The sequence below is a fragment of the Coturnix japonica genome, chromosome 2 (assembly GCF_054131305.1).
Source record: "Coturnix japonica strain WE chromosome 2, WE-NBRP24, whole genome shotgun sequence".
In the NCBI taxonomy this organism is placed as follows: Eukaryota; Metazoa; Chordata; class Aves; order Galliformes; family Phasianidae; genus Coturnix; species Coturnix japonica.
Genome location: NC_140664.1, coordinates 22,560,442 through 22,577,493, shown reverse-complemented (window position 1 = coordinate 22,577,493; position 17,052 = coordinate 22,560,442). Strand labels below are relative to the sequence as shown.

At 37.3% G+C, this 17,052-nt stretch overlaps 1 protein-coding gene across 1 annotated transcript; it reads right to left on the bottom strand.

Moving 5' to 3' along the window:
- Positions 1 to 60: 60 nt before the first annotated feature.
- Positions 61 to 16,767, bottom strand: CALB1 (calbindin 1). Its single transcript, XM_015855985.3, has 11 exons — positions 16,571 to 16,767; positions 16,230 to 16,306; positions 11,583 to 11,657; positions 6,961 to 7,044; positions 6,822 to 6,878; positions 4,751 to 4,828; positions 3,098 to 3,153; positions 2,976 to 3,015; positions 2,831 to 2,884; positions 2,637 to 2,708; positions 61 to 2,206 (listed from the first exon to the last, which is right to left on the bottom strand). The coding sequence occupies exons 1-11, from the start codon at positions 16,650 to 16,652 to the stop codon at positions 2,093 to 2,095; spliced, it is 789 nt and encodes a 262-aa protein (XP_015711471.1). The 5' UTR covers positions 16,653 to 16,767; the 3' UTR covers positions 61 to 2,092.
- Positions 16,768 to 17,052: the final 285 nt, after the last annotated feature.

The following is a 17,052-nucleotide window of genomic DNA, read 5'->3' as shown; positions in this document are numbered from 1 at the left end:
TTTTGCATACAATTTTTTTTTCTTAAGTGTTAAAATGTTAAAATAAGTCAAAATCCAGGGTTTCAGCTGCACAAGAGGAACAATATCAATCATTTATTGTACTGATAGGCAGATAATCTATTCGCTATTCCTTCACTTTACATACACAATTGTATTTCACATTGCATAGAGCGAACAAGCAGGTGAGAAGTTAAATCAATGTGTGGAGTGGGAGTAAAGCCATGGGAATGAGCTAAATTAATCTTACTTCAGTTTTTGTGCCTTTCTTCAGCAAGGCCCCATCCTGCACTCCATTACATGCCACAGCCAAGGCTGAGGGAGCCTGGGGCCATAAGGCTGTTTCTGAAATGGCATTTAGTTGCCTGAGTTCACCTGAGGTCATGGATTAATTTCAGTGGGATTTCAGTGCCAAAATAATCTTGAAGGATCTAAGCCTCACTGCATGAGATACATTTCAAATAAAATGCATTTCCTTCTGCTTGTTAAGTAAGAGATGCATTTGAGAAGTTATATAAAGCTAATCTTCTAACCTGCTTCTGAAACAGCTTTCTGTGTATGGAAGCAATACAGATTTAATGACTTTAAGACACAGCCCAATTTCCTTTCTACATCAGTGTATACTGAGTGCAATGGCCTGGATGTTCATGGAGGTGTTGGTACAAAAATGGTGTGAAATAAAACAGCCAGACCAAAAGAAAGAAAAAAAAGAAAAAAAGAAAAAAAGAAAAAAAAACCCAATAATAATTAATTAAAAAGAAAAAAATAAATAAAAGGAAGAAGAAAGAGCTTGTTCCATATTATATCTCACATTTACAAAAATACCTCTCTAGCTTAATAAAAAGCAGAACACTGGTAAACTGAATTACTAAACTGTTATAAAATCTTCACTAGGTCTTGTGTTTATTTTAGTGTTAACTTTTATTAGTATTATTAGAGATTAATAACTCAGTGTAAGATCCAAGGAGGCACAACTTTTTCAAAATAATTGTTTTTTTTCCTTTATATGGTACAGAAAAGAACATCCAGGAGATAGACAAAGTAGACAACAATAGTCTTAGGATATTAAATTTAATTATAGATTACACAGAATATGATGTAAAAACAGCAGTTTACTAGAATAATATAACCTGCAAAATGTGAAAATAGTTTAGAAAATGGATTGTCATATTCTCTGACACAGCAATAGTCATGAAAGGTACACTTATAATGTCATATGTTAATCTGTGTATTAACTATGCTACCTGTCATTTAGCCAGGATTCCAAGACAGATTAAAGGCATTTGTTTCTGAAGTGCCTATGTTTTAATTCAGTAAAGTTAAACAGCAAGATTGAAAACAGTATATTTTTGTCAACTACTGCGTGGAGATCTATCCCAGATAAATGCTTCCTCTATATACTTTGAGTTCATAGTGAGAAGAGTAGTTGAAAAACTACAGACAGCACAGACCTGTAAGTGGGTGGTTTGACTGCTGGAAATATTTCTTGGTAACTTCTTGAAGTGTAGACATGCCTACTTCTTTTTCCTATTCCAACCTAAATCACATTTCTTCAGAATTTGTATTGTACATTAAAACAAATGAACAAACAAATAAAACCAACCCAAACAAACAAACAAACAAACAAAAAAAAACCAACAAAAAAACCCAAACGTGTAGTTGTAAGTGGGGGAGAGATTTCTAGGCCTTTTCTTACGTAGTTCAACAAGGAAAAATGTTGCAAGTGTCAAAGGATATGATGACCACAACAACATCGGCAGGTGTAATATTTTTTCAGGCATGTTCATGAAAGCAAAAAATAAAAGAAAAAAAAAAGAGCCAAAAAAAAGCTAAAGGAAAAAAAAAATCCAACCCCAACATGTTTTAGTTTCTTTTGAATATACAGACTGGCCCAAACATAGACATTCTCTTTATCAATCTCATTGTTACAAAAACTGTACATTACAAACAGTATAGAAATGAACTTAAAGGAATGTGCCACACATCCTGGCTAATTTTCTATATGCAATTTAAAAATACAGCCTACTCCCTTATAGTGCACAGTTATTGTGTAGATAGAATACATCACTAGTTAAGTGGACATGAGAGAAGAGTTTTAATTTTCCTCAGCACAGAGAATGAGAGCCAGTTCTGCTCGGTAAAGCTTTCCTCCATCAGACAAGGCCATGATGCTTTTCTTGTATGTTGCAAGGTTGTTAATGTCTAATTCCTATTTAAAGAACAGATAATGCTTTATAATCCTGTTTAGTTACCAGCATGAACAGGTTTGCTGCCAATGGCAGAAAAAAAGGAGGGGAAAAAAGAAAAAAAGAAGAAAAAAAAAGGAGGTTCTTAGCCTTTCTAACAGTAACACATGGAAAATGTTGTTGTATATTTACATGATCCGTGTTATAGGCACATGTGGGAGTGCTGAGAGCTGATGCCTCATAAGCAAGGTTTTGACAGTGTTGCTGTGTAATCACAATTCCCTTAGTTAAGGCTTTACACTGCTATGACTTCTGCCAAGATTTTTAGTTGTGCCTTGACTTCAGGAATTATGACTTAGGAGTTCTATATTTATCTTAATTGAGTGGATTAAAGTGTCCTTAAAATCCAAATTAAATCTAATCTCTAAGGGGAAGAAAGCCCTCTAGGATTACCTTTTTGTTCTTTTCACAGAGATCCTTCAGTAGTGCATCAAGTTCATTTTCATCTATATATCCATTGCCATCCTGAAATATAACATTAAAGAGAATATCAGGCATTTATTCTCCTTTTCAGAGGTTTTCCACAAATTCAGAAAATAAGTGCCATCAGACTAATCAGTTAATAAAAAGGCTTTCTAAAGACTTACTTGATCATACATCTCAAAGGCTTTGTTGAACTCTTTTGCACACATTTTGACACCCTAAACACCAAAAGGAAAAGAAAGAATCCATTTATGTCACTGAGTATGTGTAATACTAACAGTTTAACCATAAGACAATGAATATTCTTACCTGAAATTTAATAAGAAAATTTTCCTGTACTGGGAGTAGCCTTTGGAGACAAAAAGCAAAGGTCAACATATTTACTGTAATTGGTGTGTGATATTTGCTGTGAAAGGAGACAAGAGGCATACCTGGCCAGTTCAGTAAGCTCCAACTTTCCGTCATTGTTTGCATCAAACATCCTGAGCTGGAAGAGGAGATATCTTTATATTATTAATTGCAATTACTTAACACAGTAAAGAAGCTAATTGCTCTTAATCATAATATTGGTTTAGAGTGCTTTCCATTCAGCCCTTGAAAAGATGAGTTCCTGCTGCATATATTTGTTATTAGAAATAGCTGGAGATTTTTTCATGGAACTTCCTCTCCCATTTTTTTCCATCTATACAGATCAATTTTTCTACTTTCAAATAGTATTTTGCCTTTGCTGTATAAGAGACACAAAAGCAGCAAACTGTACAAAACATTTTTAGTCATGGTATTGAAAACAAACACCACCACCCACACTCATCCCATCATTTTCAATCACAGTAATTCCAGATGTAATTTTTAGATAAGAGGAAAAGTTGAATAGTGTACTGAGGTAAGTGTACATCCTTTCAAATACAGAAATAATGCCATGAAAGAAGACTTGTTTTCATTTTTCTAATGTACGATAAATGGCAATAGAGAACAGAAAAAGAGACCAATTCTATAAACATTCATTTCTGCCTAACACCCTGGTTCCTTCTAACACCTCCCTTCCTTGTATAAAAGCATCTGCTTTGCATGCATTTCACATGAAGGAGTTACATTTGGAGGAAGTAAACAGTGGGAGCTGTAATGTCAATTATTTTGATAGGTTGTTAGTAGGTGGCTGTGCCTGCCTGCAGCTTCTGGATGCTGTATGTTTTCCATTAGTCTTAGTTCTGAGTATCTGGGGAGATTACGGAAGAATTGGCTTTAAAAGTTCTTTCTTATTGCTCTTAATTCTTTGTCAATGTGTCTCTCTGAAGAGGTACTTAAATACAAAGGTCCAAAAGCTCCTTAAATGAATGGGAAATGTGTTTTATCTTCACCAGGGAATAAACAGTGACACTTACTAAATGTAAATTTAGGTAAATGGCTTGTACTAGTACAACAAACCAGCAGACGTCTGTCAGGAAAGAAACAAGTCTTGAACAACCGTTCTCAGACTTCAGGCCACTTTGAGCACTTGTGTATTTAGCCAGCATGTTTTTGATGGCTAAAAATATTTTGGGATGAAACCAAAACAGGAAAACAAAAGTGCAGTGTTAGAAATTTCATGCGAACAAGAGTTCTGAGTCTTTTTCATCTTGAAATTTCCCTTCAGATGATACTAATAGTGGTCTATACCATGCAGCACAATAGTGGTGGATAGAAGGAATGCCCCAAGGAAAAAACTGATTTAAGGCCAGGGATGTAATTAATCTTATGACAAGCATGGTTTTTCTCCTATGAACTCTGAAGACTTTGGTTTTACCCTTAATGGAATGGGGAAGTAAAACAGGAACATTCTTTGTACCACACTGCGACAGGATCTACTGTTTAATAAGCACCTAGAAGGTTCAAAGTCTTTGAGCATTTTTGTAGCAGCACTGAAAACTGCACAACTACAGAAGTACTTGCAGTACTTGATGTCATATCTGAATGATATGTCATCTGCAATGACACAGCAGCCTGATTTGCCTGATTATGACTTAGTGGGGCCCAAGTAATTTGGAACCTTCCAGCAGCTGAAGATGAACACAGTATTGATGAAATATGCCTTTATATAATCTTACCATTATTTCCGTATATTCTGTTAGCTTTGAGTCTTCAATCTGCTTATTTGCTTTCTGTAATAAATCTTTCAAGAAACTCTGTTAAAATAAAGAGAGTGTAACAGGTGAATTTTTATCTGTAGTATAAAATGCTTGACTTGCTAACTTCAAATTAATGAAGTAATGGGAAATACTACTTTTCTCCCACATTAATTTTTATTGTTGCAGTTCAAAATAGTAAGAAAAGGCATAGCAATTAACAGTTAGGTCTGTAACAGTTTATTTATGATAATTTCAACTATAATACACACTTTCATAAAGCATTATACAATGTATGACATTTGTTGTAATGCGAATGTGGAAGAAATGGCTTGGCGCTTAAACATACTTCTTCCTAATCCGATCTATCAGTAAATTAAACTAATTAACCTTGAGACTCCTTGGAAAACTTGGATACCAACATCAAAACAATTTTACAAAGATCAATGATTAATCATTAATCCTTACATAGTAAATATTTAAAATGTTTGGGCTTGGCAAAAAATACCAGTTATTTCTAAAACTTAAACTTCTCATTTATGTCTTATATTTGGAGACTTGTTTCTCTGTTTCTCTGAGATCTCATAGCATATTAGAGATAGGACCATTAGGGATCCAGTTAAAAATTCTTAATTCTTCAACTGTCCCTACATCAGCCCTGCCTTTTAAAGTCTATTTTAAGTTTTAGCAGTTGGCAACATACTGATACACCAGTATGCTGTGAGCAGGCAGCAGCAGAATGGGCTTGTCTGTCTGCAGGCTACCTTGAGGGGAATTCCTTGGCTAATGCCATACAGATATCAAATTCAAAGAGGAAGAGAAAAGGAATAAACTGAACACAATAGTACAAACTAGTTGGATAAACACTGCTAGGTCTCTTTCTATTAATGGTTTTGATTCCTCTGAATATAAGCTACAGCAACTGAACTGTGGAAAAATGCTCCTTTCTACTCAGAGTCTGCTGTATATGGACAGCTTGCCTATATGACAATGACTATATGGACAGCTGAGAGAGATCAAATTATTCTGCCTGAAGATGGAGGCTCAGGGGAATCTCATCAGTGTCTATAAAAACCTGAAGGGAAGGTGCAAAGAAGACAAGAGACAGTGGGCACAAACTGGAGCACAGGGGCTCCCTCTGAGCAGCAGGCAGCACTGCTGTACTGTGCAGTGCCAGAGCACTGGCACAGGCTGTCCAGAGGCTGTGGGGTCTCCTCCTTGGAGACCTTGAGAAGTCACCTGGCCATGGGCCTAGGCCCCCTGCTGTGAGTGTCCCTGCTGGAGCATGGGTGGGAGAGATGGCCCAGAGGGCCCTGCCAGCTTCAGCCATTCTGTGATACTGTGACTCTGTGATTCAGCATCTACAAATTCCTGTTATGTTCAAGACTTGGTTAAATCATTCTAGTTTCGAGTTTTGTTAATTCTGTAAGACTGAGGTGACGAATGGAATGATTCTGCCCTTTTTGTGCATTTCAAAACTGATAGCTAACTCCCACCAAGTTAGCTGAGCATGGGGAAGACAATTCCAGCTGTGTTAACAGTAGGCACAGTGGAAACTGAACAAGTTCTATGATACTTGAGAGAGCACAAGCTGCCCAGTAGCATAATGATTAATAGTAATGATGCCCTTAGGGGGAAAAAAAAAGACCAAAAACAGAGAAAAAAAAAACACAAAAAAACCCACAAAACAAACAACATCGGAAAACCAGATCTCTACCCTAAACAGCCTCTAAGAAGAGCAGTGTGTCTTATACAGGACTGTCTGGTTTCCAGGGGCAGAAATCATCTTTCCTACTTCTCAGTGAGAGCATCAGCCATCTAAAGTCACTTGAGACAAATATTCATCTGAATTAAAACACATTTTTGGAAACATTTATCAGATTAGAGATGCACTTTAAACGATTTACTGGTGACAAAAACACCAGCTAATCATATTGCTTTCAGTCGTGTCTGAAATGCAAAAATATGTACCAGTGGGTATGAACAAACAGATCCAGTGTCTGTAATCCAATCTTGAATCACATTTTGTGCACACTCATAAGTATCAGCTTACCTTAAGTTCCTCAGAATCAATGAAGCCACTGTGGTCACTGTCATATTTTCTCCATGTCTGCAATCAGATAATTTGATAATGAATTTACAGCAATCAGATCTTAGGATGATTTTACAGAAGGAAAATTTTCACAGGGTACCTGCATGAAGTCTTCACTTGACTTTAGCTGCTGGCACCTAAAGAACAACAGGAAATTCTCTTCCGTCGGCAACACCTGAGCAAGCTGTGATGGATTTAAAAAAAGAAATTAAATTCTGATTTTCCATTAGGCCAGATGAGCTTTTGAATGAGTACGACACATTTAAAAGGTTGTGAAGTTCTTTGTGGTCCTACTGTCCTAATGTAGCCGCACAAGAACCCATAATCCCAATCATCAGGATGATACCTCCAAAAGGCTTCTGGCTCACAGCATTTTCATATTCATCCACCTCAAACAGAAATGAGGTGTGAGATAAGGCAGTGAAATAGCAGTTTACTGAAGGAATAAGGAGAAAAAAATCGACCTATCCATAGTCAGGATCTGTGGTGAACGCCTCAGAATCACTGTGAAAGGGAAAGCATGAAACAAAAATGTTTAATGTGTGAAGGACCATGAAAATTAAGAAAATGAGAAAGAATACTACTACATTCTGAGTATGAGGAAAAAAAGGCAGGAATACATGCATAAGGAGAGCAGAAAAATAAACAGGAATAAAAGAGAGTACATGAAAGTTGGTAGGGCAAGGGGATGGCTACCAGTCGTCATTTGTCAGGTACAGAAATGTGTTCAAGAAGAGCTACAAATATCAGAAGGACATCAAAATGACTTTTAGCCCCACAGAATCAAGGGTGTTTTTTTTCCAATGCCTCTGTGTTACAAAAGGCTTTTTTAAAATCAGACATTATTGTACTGATTTTTGAAAATGTTCATTTACTATAACTCAATTTTGGCAAGTGACAAATGTAGAAGATGAAGAGCGTGCTATATAATTTAAAGTAAAATCATGATTTGTTTTTAACAAAAGCCCAATATTTCTTTTTCTGTGCTTAAAATGTATGAAATATGTTTTGATTAGAGAAAATTTTAACTTGAAGAATAGACCAGCTGTGCTTACGAGGAAGAGAAAACAGGGAAAGTAAGATTTCTCAGCTTCATTCTTTATGAAAAATGACATCTGCAGACTTCCTGTAGCCCCATCTTATATTTGTATTCACATTCATGTTTCTGTGCATTCATTTCACACACTCAGATTTCTTGTTCTGCTATTGCCTCATTCAGTGCTATCACCCAACTGCTCAGGTTTTTTGGGGGGTTCCCACGGTGCTGCAGGTGACTTCAGCTCTCCCTCTCACTCCATAGGCAACAAGGATATGGAAACAGATCTCTAGTTTCTCTAAAATTATCTGTTCAAGAAGTCAGTCATATTCATTGAGTGCTTGTACAACTGCAAACACACATCAAAGTACTCTTCCTGCAGAACAGAGACATTGATTACAGACCGCCAAGCACATCAGAGTGTTTTGAGTGCTTTTGCTAAATGGCGGAACAGCAAACCTAATCAACTTAAACAATGTGTTTTTGTCAGCAGCTTTTGAAATCTACTCTGTTATAAATAGCAAATAATGGATAAGTATTCATAAGCAAATAATGGATATGTATTCATATGGGTGTAAAAGCTAAATGTGTGGAATTTAGTACTAATTTATGGAAAATTTTCCATATTTCTCCCATGAGAAGCTCTGACTTATGGAGTAAATCGGCAGTGCTGCTCAACAGCAAACACTGAATGGAAGAACTTATAAAAACACACAGTTTTGGAAAGAGACTGCTTATGACAATGGGACCTTTCCAAAGAATCATGAACAGCTTACTAGAAATACCAATCTGGCTACAAGGCACAGACTCGTATTACTTCTGGAAGAAAATTGCCATATTTTAAACTGCACCTCCTGCCCTTTGTAGGTCACGCTCAGAGGAAAAGCACAGGCTTTTACACTACAAAGGTGCAGTAGCTCAATATCCAATATTAGCTCAGGTTCCTGTCAAAAGTCTTTCCTGCCTTCCTTCTTTCATGCCTTTTAGCATAACACAAACTAAAGAGAAGTCCAGTTCTCCTAGCTTTTGCATCAACTGCTAAGGGATAGGGATCTTTCTAGTCACTGCTATGGAGAGGAAAGATGGGAATCTGCTGCTTGACTTCTTTGTGAGGAGGGACATACTGTGAGTGTGCCTGAGTAAGAGTGCTACGAGTTCCTACACGTGGTAGAAACAGCAATTAGTTCTTCTGTGCACTCCACTGCTTTTGTAAGAGAGATCAACAGCAAAGCCCAAGATTGACTTTGCTCTCTCTATTCAGGTGTAGGCTGAGGTAGATCTTTATAGATTACCTAGCAGACAAAAATAATCTAGTAATTAAGACAATATAAGAACTATTTTCTAGAAATCATTCTTTTAATAAATATTGGTAACTAAGATTCCTTTAATATAATTCAGTGAATTTTCGTGTCAAAATCCTATAAAGGAGACGGGGAGTAAAAATAATATTTTATGGTCGTAAACCATTATTTTATGGCTGAAGCAAGTGTCAAAGGATGTGAATGTGGAATTACTGAGTCTCAAAAATTCATGTTCCACATCTACATTTTAATCTAAGCATTGACCTGAATGAATACAGAAGGTGAAAGAAAGGTCTCTTACAAAATAATAAACAAGTATAGAGGTTTGGCTCTGCATTTAGCTTGTGGATGCTGGCTAAGACCTAGAGGACAAAGTATAGCGTGCTTCCAAAGACAAAGCTGACATTTAATCTGAACACTAAACTTAAAATCCACTCTTCCCGCTACGAAGCCACCCAGGTGTCCTCTTGATCTCAGCCCACAAAACTCATCATGTGAAAGACATTTTCCTTCATGTGCTGGGGTATCCAGTCTGATGGGTGGGAATCCAAATGCCTATACATATATATGTATATGTATACATATATAGATGTATATATGTATACATTATATATATGTGTATAGATGTATATAATTATGTATGAATGTTGTTTATATATATATAACAACATTCATACATTTTTAATTCAGAAGAAGTGTTTATTGTATTATGTAAATAGGAGCAATCTGGAATTGCTGGGCATTCTTATTTATAAGAAAGGAGAATCAAGTCCAAATACCAACTTTAATATTGTACTGCATGTAAAACTTAGGCTGAGTCCCATCAGCACTTTCCAAATCAAGCTTCATGCTGATGTCAGTGAAATAAAATATAGATATTGGGTTAGGAAACTGCTATATTAGGAGAGAGAGTCCCTTCAGTCACTAAACTGAGTGCTGTCATTATTCAGTGGCTTCAGTGGATGCTGAGTATGCTTGGCAGCTCACTGGAGGTGGTAAGCACCTTACCGTATTAGGCCCTGTGGGATTTGCTCACCTTTACGCATTAAGTCAATAGTACAATCAGAAATAGAACTTGAAAGGCAAAACTCTCAGTCTTCCCTAAGTAAAGAACAACAGTCACTGCAGGCACTGTCTACTCATTCTTCTTGCATAATGCTTGCTATTACACAATTCAAAAGTACTAAATTAAATGGGATTGTTCAATAATAAACGGGTGAGCAGTTGGTAGCGCAAAAATAATTTGTAGTGCTAAGTGTTGTCAAAAGATGCTTTTTAAAATCACTTGTAACCAAAAGTAAAAGAAACTGTGTTTCCATCATTTAGTCATACCTATGTTTTCATATAAACAAGTATTTTCAATTCAGACACATGACTGAGGAGAAAAGATGATATCCAGAAATGATGTATTATATCAATAGTGATACATCCAACTGAGTTTTACAGGCCCTATTCTGTCTCCTATTTTAAAAATAGCTACTGACCCAAGGTTGGTCACTGTAGAAATTTTGCAGATCTGGCTTGCTTCCAGTTGTTTCTTTATTAGCTCTAGATCATATTTCATTCTATCAAAAAAAATAATAATAATCACATTTTATAATAAAACTGCAGTCTTACTGCACTCAGTGTGACATGAGTAGTAGATTTAGACTTGAAATAGTCATTACTCAAGCTGTAACCCAATGAACTCTCCTTTCTGATTTTTGGACAATGAAAGCATGAGAAAATACAGTGGTTCTCTACTTCCTAGAAAGTCATCTAAACTATACAATTGTTGAGAGTCGGTTAAGTGTAGAAAAGGTTGGCTGACTGCATCTTTGTCCTTTTTAGAAACTGTAGGAAGGAATGGGAATATTCTGCCTCAGGTTTAGTTAAAGAAAAGGCTGGATCACAACTACTTCTAAAATTTTGTTTGTTTGCCATGACTAACATCTTATTTTGCCACACTGCATTGTGCATTGACTACACATAGTGACTGCCCAATTACATTCACTTTCAAGTTACCTAACCACAGGAGCGGTGAGAGTGTTAGTTCAAAATCATATGTAGAAATAAATCATATTTACCCTCCACAATTTAGATTCCTAAAATAGAGCCTTAAGCTGCTTTAAAGGAAAACTAAATTGCTGTTGACGTTTATTTATACTGAATCAAACATGCAAAGTTAAACGAAGTGTAGTTAAATATCTGGCAAAGGATAAGGAATATTTTGCTTTTGGGTAAGAAAACAAAAAAATCATTAGTGAAAAAAACCACCAAGGATTCTCAGAGAAATTTTCTGTTTTGCTAAAAATCCAAACTATTTACAAATATGCCCATACTGTTCTGTGCTAAATGCATTTTCTATAAGTAAATGCGTTAGTCATTATAGGGCGACTATCTTACCTCAACGATTCCTATTTTTCCATCAGTAGCCTTGCCATACTGTTCCACAAAGGCTTTCATTTCGGGTGTTAAGTCCTGTGAAGTTACAATGGGAGAATCAATATTTTTCAGATGCAGAGAAACACATGCAAAGTACTTTAATATTCTATTAGTTGTCAATAAATTTACCACATTTGATGAAATATTCAAACTTAATTGTATCTGGATGCCTCAAGTTGAAGTGAAATTGAATAATTTTTTTTGGATGGATAAAATCATTGTGGTAAATTTTACTTCCTAAGGGGTGATATTATAGTCAAGGTGAGTGACTGGTTTCTAGATACTTAGAACTCTTATTTTAGTTTACAGAATAAAGAAATTGAGAAGACAGATGTGTTGAAAGATACATGTAACAGTTCATTTGTTTAAGAGGATGACAGTGAAGTTCATGGGCAATTATTAATCAGTTTTCTCAGTTTTCAGTATTAAATTACAAACTTGAAGACAGCACAAAATCCTCCTCAGTAAGGAACATTTCAGTGCAATAGCTCTGAATATCAATATGGCCTTTCCACATCTTTGAGCTTTTTTTACCCAAATAATGGATGCTTTTTTAGCCCTAAAAGAACTAATCAGAATATCGTATTCCTCACTGTTTAGTATTTAGTAATCATGAAAATAGAATCCAAATGTCACTGCTGTAATTTAGAAAGAGAGGTTTGGGAGAGAGACAACTTTGAGCAGCACCTTAAATCTGACATAGTAAATCCAGCATAATTGTTTATTTCTTGTATAAATTATGGCTCCTACTATCTATTTGTACTCAAAGGCTGTCGTCAGCCTAAGCTACAGCAAAGGTGCCAGCATCAGGATGAATATTTTAAACATCTGATTTGGCAATTTCACTGGACTTGCTTTGCCTTGCAATGAGCTGCCATCAACTTTCACTACTGATTAAACTTCTATTTTCACTTGTATTTCTTATCAGTCTGAGCTAGTAAAACCATGCAGCAAGAATCAGGGCTACAGCTATAGTAAAATAACTGAAAATTCTGTGCTTATAGATGAAGACATAGCTGTTGTTAAAAAATAAAATTTCAGTTGCTCTAATAGTTATGATTATATAGGACCTATGTGAATTTCTCACTGGAGACACAGGGACTCTCAGCTGTACAAAGTCTGTTGAAGTTTGTCCCAAATTTCAACTTCAAAAGCTAACTTAAATGTCAGTTCTTTCTGATGATGCAATCATGGCCTAGTATCCTATTTATGTCAAAGTCATCCATGGCAGGTTAGTAATTTGCCACAGCTTTAATTAGAGATGTAGTTATTAATACAATGCAGTTCAATGTCACCTCTCATCTAATGATCCCAAAGTGGGCATAAGTTTGCTTAGCAGTTGGAATGGAGAATTTAGACACCCAGATTTTAATTAGTCCTTGTTAAATGTTTTGCTAATTCTTCTAGTATCACCTCCACAGTGCCAAACAGAAGGCATAGCTGCTTAGAGGCTAAATGAAACAGGATGTTTGTGCTTGTCCTCTAGTACATAGTCCAGAAAGAGTCTTTTTCCTTTTTTTTTTTGGTACTCATTTCAGCTGCTTTTGAGGTAGCTGACAAGTCGTGTTATTCAGATACGTGTTCAGTCAAAAAATGTGTTTGAACATAACTAAGTGTAGTTGCTTAATGCTTGAAATTAAGAAAACAGCCCTTCACACCTTCATCTTCTCTCCTAAGGCTTAAGAGTCACTTACTCAACCAAGAGGAGCTGTAGAAAAAACAGCTCTGTTTTGGAATGATTTTTGAAATGTAAGGATAGATGGCACTACAGAGGCTCTTACATAACAGCATTCATAAATGTCTATTAAATATTGAAATTAATATTGAAATATTGAGAAATACTGTCCTCATCTGTATATGTAGAGAAAGTGAGTTAACAGATGTGGAGAAACTTTCCAAGATCAACTCATCAACCCTGTATTGATTTCTGTGTCACTCACACTCCACAAGTACTTCTCATAACTGGCACACTTAGAGAAGGTATTGCATAAAAAGTAGGGCACAGCAAATGGAAGCTCTGTCTATATATTATACAGGTTTTATCTTTAAAAAGTGTCGGTTCTTTCAAAATAAGTATGTCAGATCAAATCACCAGCTACCACAGTGCATGAAAAGAAAACACACAGTGTGACCAAAGAGAAGCCCAATCCCTTAAACCTAGTACACATCTATCCTCTGGAACATTGGCAGTTCCAGCAAAGGGAGTAATATCAATCAAATTGCATACTATTGCTCCATCTTAGAAAAAGCAACTGCGAAAGTAGTACAGGCTTACTGAGTGGATTAATAAAAAGATTAGAATTAGAATATAATTAGAACAGCTCTCTGTAGCTGGGAATAATACTTGGAAATGTTAAACCATCCTATTCAATGACAGAATCAATGTGATTCTTTAATGCATATGGCATGACTGATGTAAAATCCAGCTATGAAGAATGCATAATTGAATATTTCAAAAATAGTGAGCAGGAAAGTGACTTGAAATACAGAAGTTAATGATGACAAAGAAGCTTTGGTGTGTTAAGGGAAGGACAGACAAGGAAATGACATATAACCTACACTAGTTTCTCAATGTGTCCCTTCTGGCAAAAGAAATTTAAAGCTACTTAATTAGCATCCCACAAGAAAGAGATGCACTAATGAGATGCTTGTTTGGCAAATGAACCTTCAAATCCAAGAATCAGCTTAGATTTGAAACCTAAAATGACATATACCCATAATCCAGAAAAAGACTTCAGAGATCAAGGTAACGTCTATGAAGCAGAGACAATAAACCGTGTACTAAATTTGATGTTGCTACTGTGAATTGCTCTTTTCAAAAGAACATTCCAAAATGAGGCTTGATTCAGAGAAATGGCAAAAGAAAGCTTAATTAAGCACCTGAGAATTTTTAAAATAGAGTGTGAGATATAGGGAGAGGTTACTCAAAAAACAGAATGAGTTATGAAATGTAGCAGATAAGAACAGTTCTGCAAAGTTCTTCACTGTCACTTTAAGCAAGCTCTATTTTTGAGAGATGCACACTACTTTTGAGAGTGAAATTAGTCTGATTTTGAAGTAACTAGAATTTTTCCTTCAGGCTTTTAATTCATTTTTTAAATTCCTAAATATTTTCAGCATTTCTACTGAGAATGCCATTGATACTAAATATAAACAAGATTTAGCATCTTCTTTCGAACAAATAAACATAAGTTTCCTGCACTTCTCTATGGAAAAGAGATGTTTTCTATTGAAATATCTTAGTTTTTCTGTGTGAAAAAAAAAAACCAAAAACCAACAAACAAAACACCTATTCCCTGTGAAAACCAATTTTCTGTATGGTTTTTTGAGGCTTTTTGAAATTTTAGTCTGTACTTATTAACACTCATGAAAATTAGTATCTACAGCAATTGCTGTAAGAATTCACTGGTAGTAAGACTGTAGAAATGAGGCATTGCTGGGAGACAGATTTTCAAGTGTGTGAAGTCTGCACTCATAGAATTACTGAGAAGAGAACCACAAGAAGATTTTCCACAAAATTTAAGCATGTGATTGTTGGTTTTTTCACTTGCTTCTAAAATACAAAGCAATATTAAGGTAAGTTATTGAAAGGTTATCGCTCAATTTAGAGGGTTGTGTTTGTTGGTTTTTTTTTAATATAAAATAATAATTTATTTTCACCATGCACACATGCTAATTGGCTATTTTTTTACCCTTCTGTTATTCAGAAGTATTTTAGCATGGACTGACTTGAATAGACTTGGTAATGTTATATATTTGAATTTGGTGCTAAGTAGCCTGTTTTAGATACTGATTACCCATAATTTATTTGTTAAAAAGATTCACTTATATTTAAATCCAGATCTTTTTATGGAATCATTCCCCTCTCTTTCTCCATCTCTCTTCCTCTCTGCACTCTCTATTTTCCCAAGTGGGTATAGTTTGGAGGAATTTTGTAATTAAAACATTAATAGCTCATGCATAGAATTGCTTTGACAAGACTGTCAAAAACGATGCTGTCTCTGTTAGCAATCTAAACTACCAGGATTTGGTGCTCCTATTCCTGGTGTGCAACACTGGCAAAGGGCAAAAAATGTTTAGCAGTCATCTGCAGATCTATTTACTGACCACCAAGGGGCAGGAATGCATTTCAGCCCGTACTGTCCATTAAGCACTAAATTAAAAGAGCCCAACTAACTTGAAGAGTTAGGTTTTCTTTTCTATTTACTTTCCCTTTTAAAAGAAATTTATTTATTTTTAAGTATCAGTGTGTATCTGGATCAGGTTGCAATAGGATGGAGTCCTCCCATGAAAAAAGGATAATGTCCATGCATTTCTGACTTTTCTAGTTAAGCCCTTTGAGCAATACCAGCTCACAGCCTGGTGAGATGTGAACAAGACCTGCTCACCAGCTGAATGGACACCCCTGACACCACCTTTCCAAAGCAGAGGAATGTTTCATTTAAAACCTGCTTATTTCTAACCCATCTACTTCTCTGCCTCGTGAGGCTAGTGCATGAGACGTGTTAAGGCAATAAGAAACAAAAGGAACCGAGGCACTGGAGTTTGCTCAAGAAAACTCTTCCCTCCCAGAGGAGATGGAAAAAGTGGGGCAAAAGCATAACTTACCAAGCCTGCCTTCTTCCGTGCCTGCTGCAGCTCCTGGATGAAGTTTTGTAGCTCTTTCCCATCCATGTACCCATTGCCTACAACGAAAAGAGTTACGCTTGGTGTCACCACTCCCTCCAAACTCTCTTCACTCTTCAGCGCTTCCAGGGATGCCTCTATCCCGTGTTCTCCCAGCGGAGCTGCTCCCGCACTGCTCTCCCGACCTCAACCCCAGCGGTGCGGCCGTGCCGGCTGCGGGATGGGGGCCAGGGAGTGGTGTGACCCCCAGCCTCCCCATCTCATACCCCCCTCCAGCCGCCCCCCCTTCCCCCCAGCCACCCCGGGAAGGGGAAAGGAGTCACCGTCGGAGTCGTAGTGGTGCCAGATCTCGAAGAACTGGGCGGCCGAGATCTCCACGCACTGCAGGTGCGTCTCCGCCGTCATGATGGGGGTGCGGAGGGGCTCAGCGGGGGCGCTGTCCGCGGTGCTGACTCTGCCCGCGGCCGGAGCTGCGACGACGACGGCGGCTGCGGCGGCGAAGGCTCCGAGGGCTCCTCCCGCCGCCGCCCCGCCGAGGGCTATTTATGAAGCTGGCCCGGCACGGCCACTCCCCCCCGGCCCTCCCCTCCCTCTCCGCGGGCCTCGGAGCGGCCTCCCGCCCTGCTCGGGGGTAGCCGGAGTCTCCCGCCGGCGGCTGGGGCCCCGGGTCCTCACCAGTCATCCCTGCCCCCGGGCAGCTGCCTCTCAATGCGAGGTGAAGGCTGCTTGTTTGGGGCTCCCGGGCAGAGAGAGAAGTTGTTGTGGGCTCCTCACAATGGTAGAGTGTGCCCATGAGATGGTGATT

Bases quoted from the DNA above. Each gene is read 5' to 3' on its own strand.
- CALB1 (XM_015855985.3), bottom strand. From the start codon at position 16,652: ATGACGGCGGAGACGCACCTGCAGTGCGTGGAGATCTCGGCCGCCCAG. The intron at 7,045-11,582 runs GTAAGATAGTCG...AATCCATCACAG, and splicing joins GAAAAATAGGAATCGTTGAG to CTTGCTCAGGTGTTGCCGAC. The intron at 3,016-3,097 runs GTATGCCTCTTG...TTGTCTCCAAAG, and splicing joins GAGCTTACTGAACTGGCCAG to GCTACTCCCAGTACAGGAAA.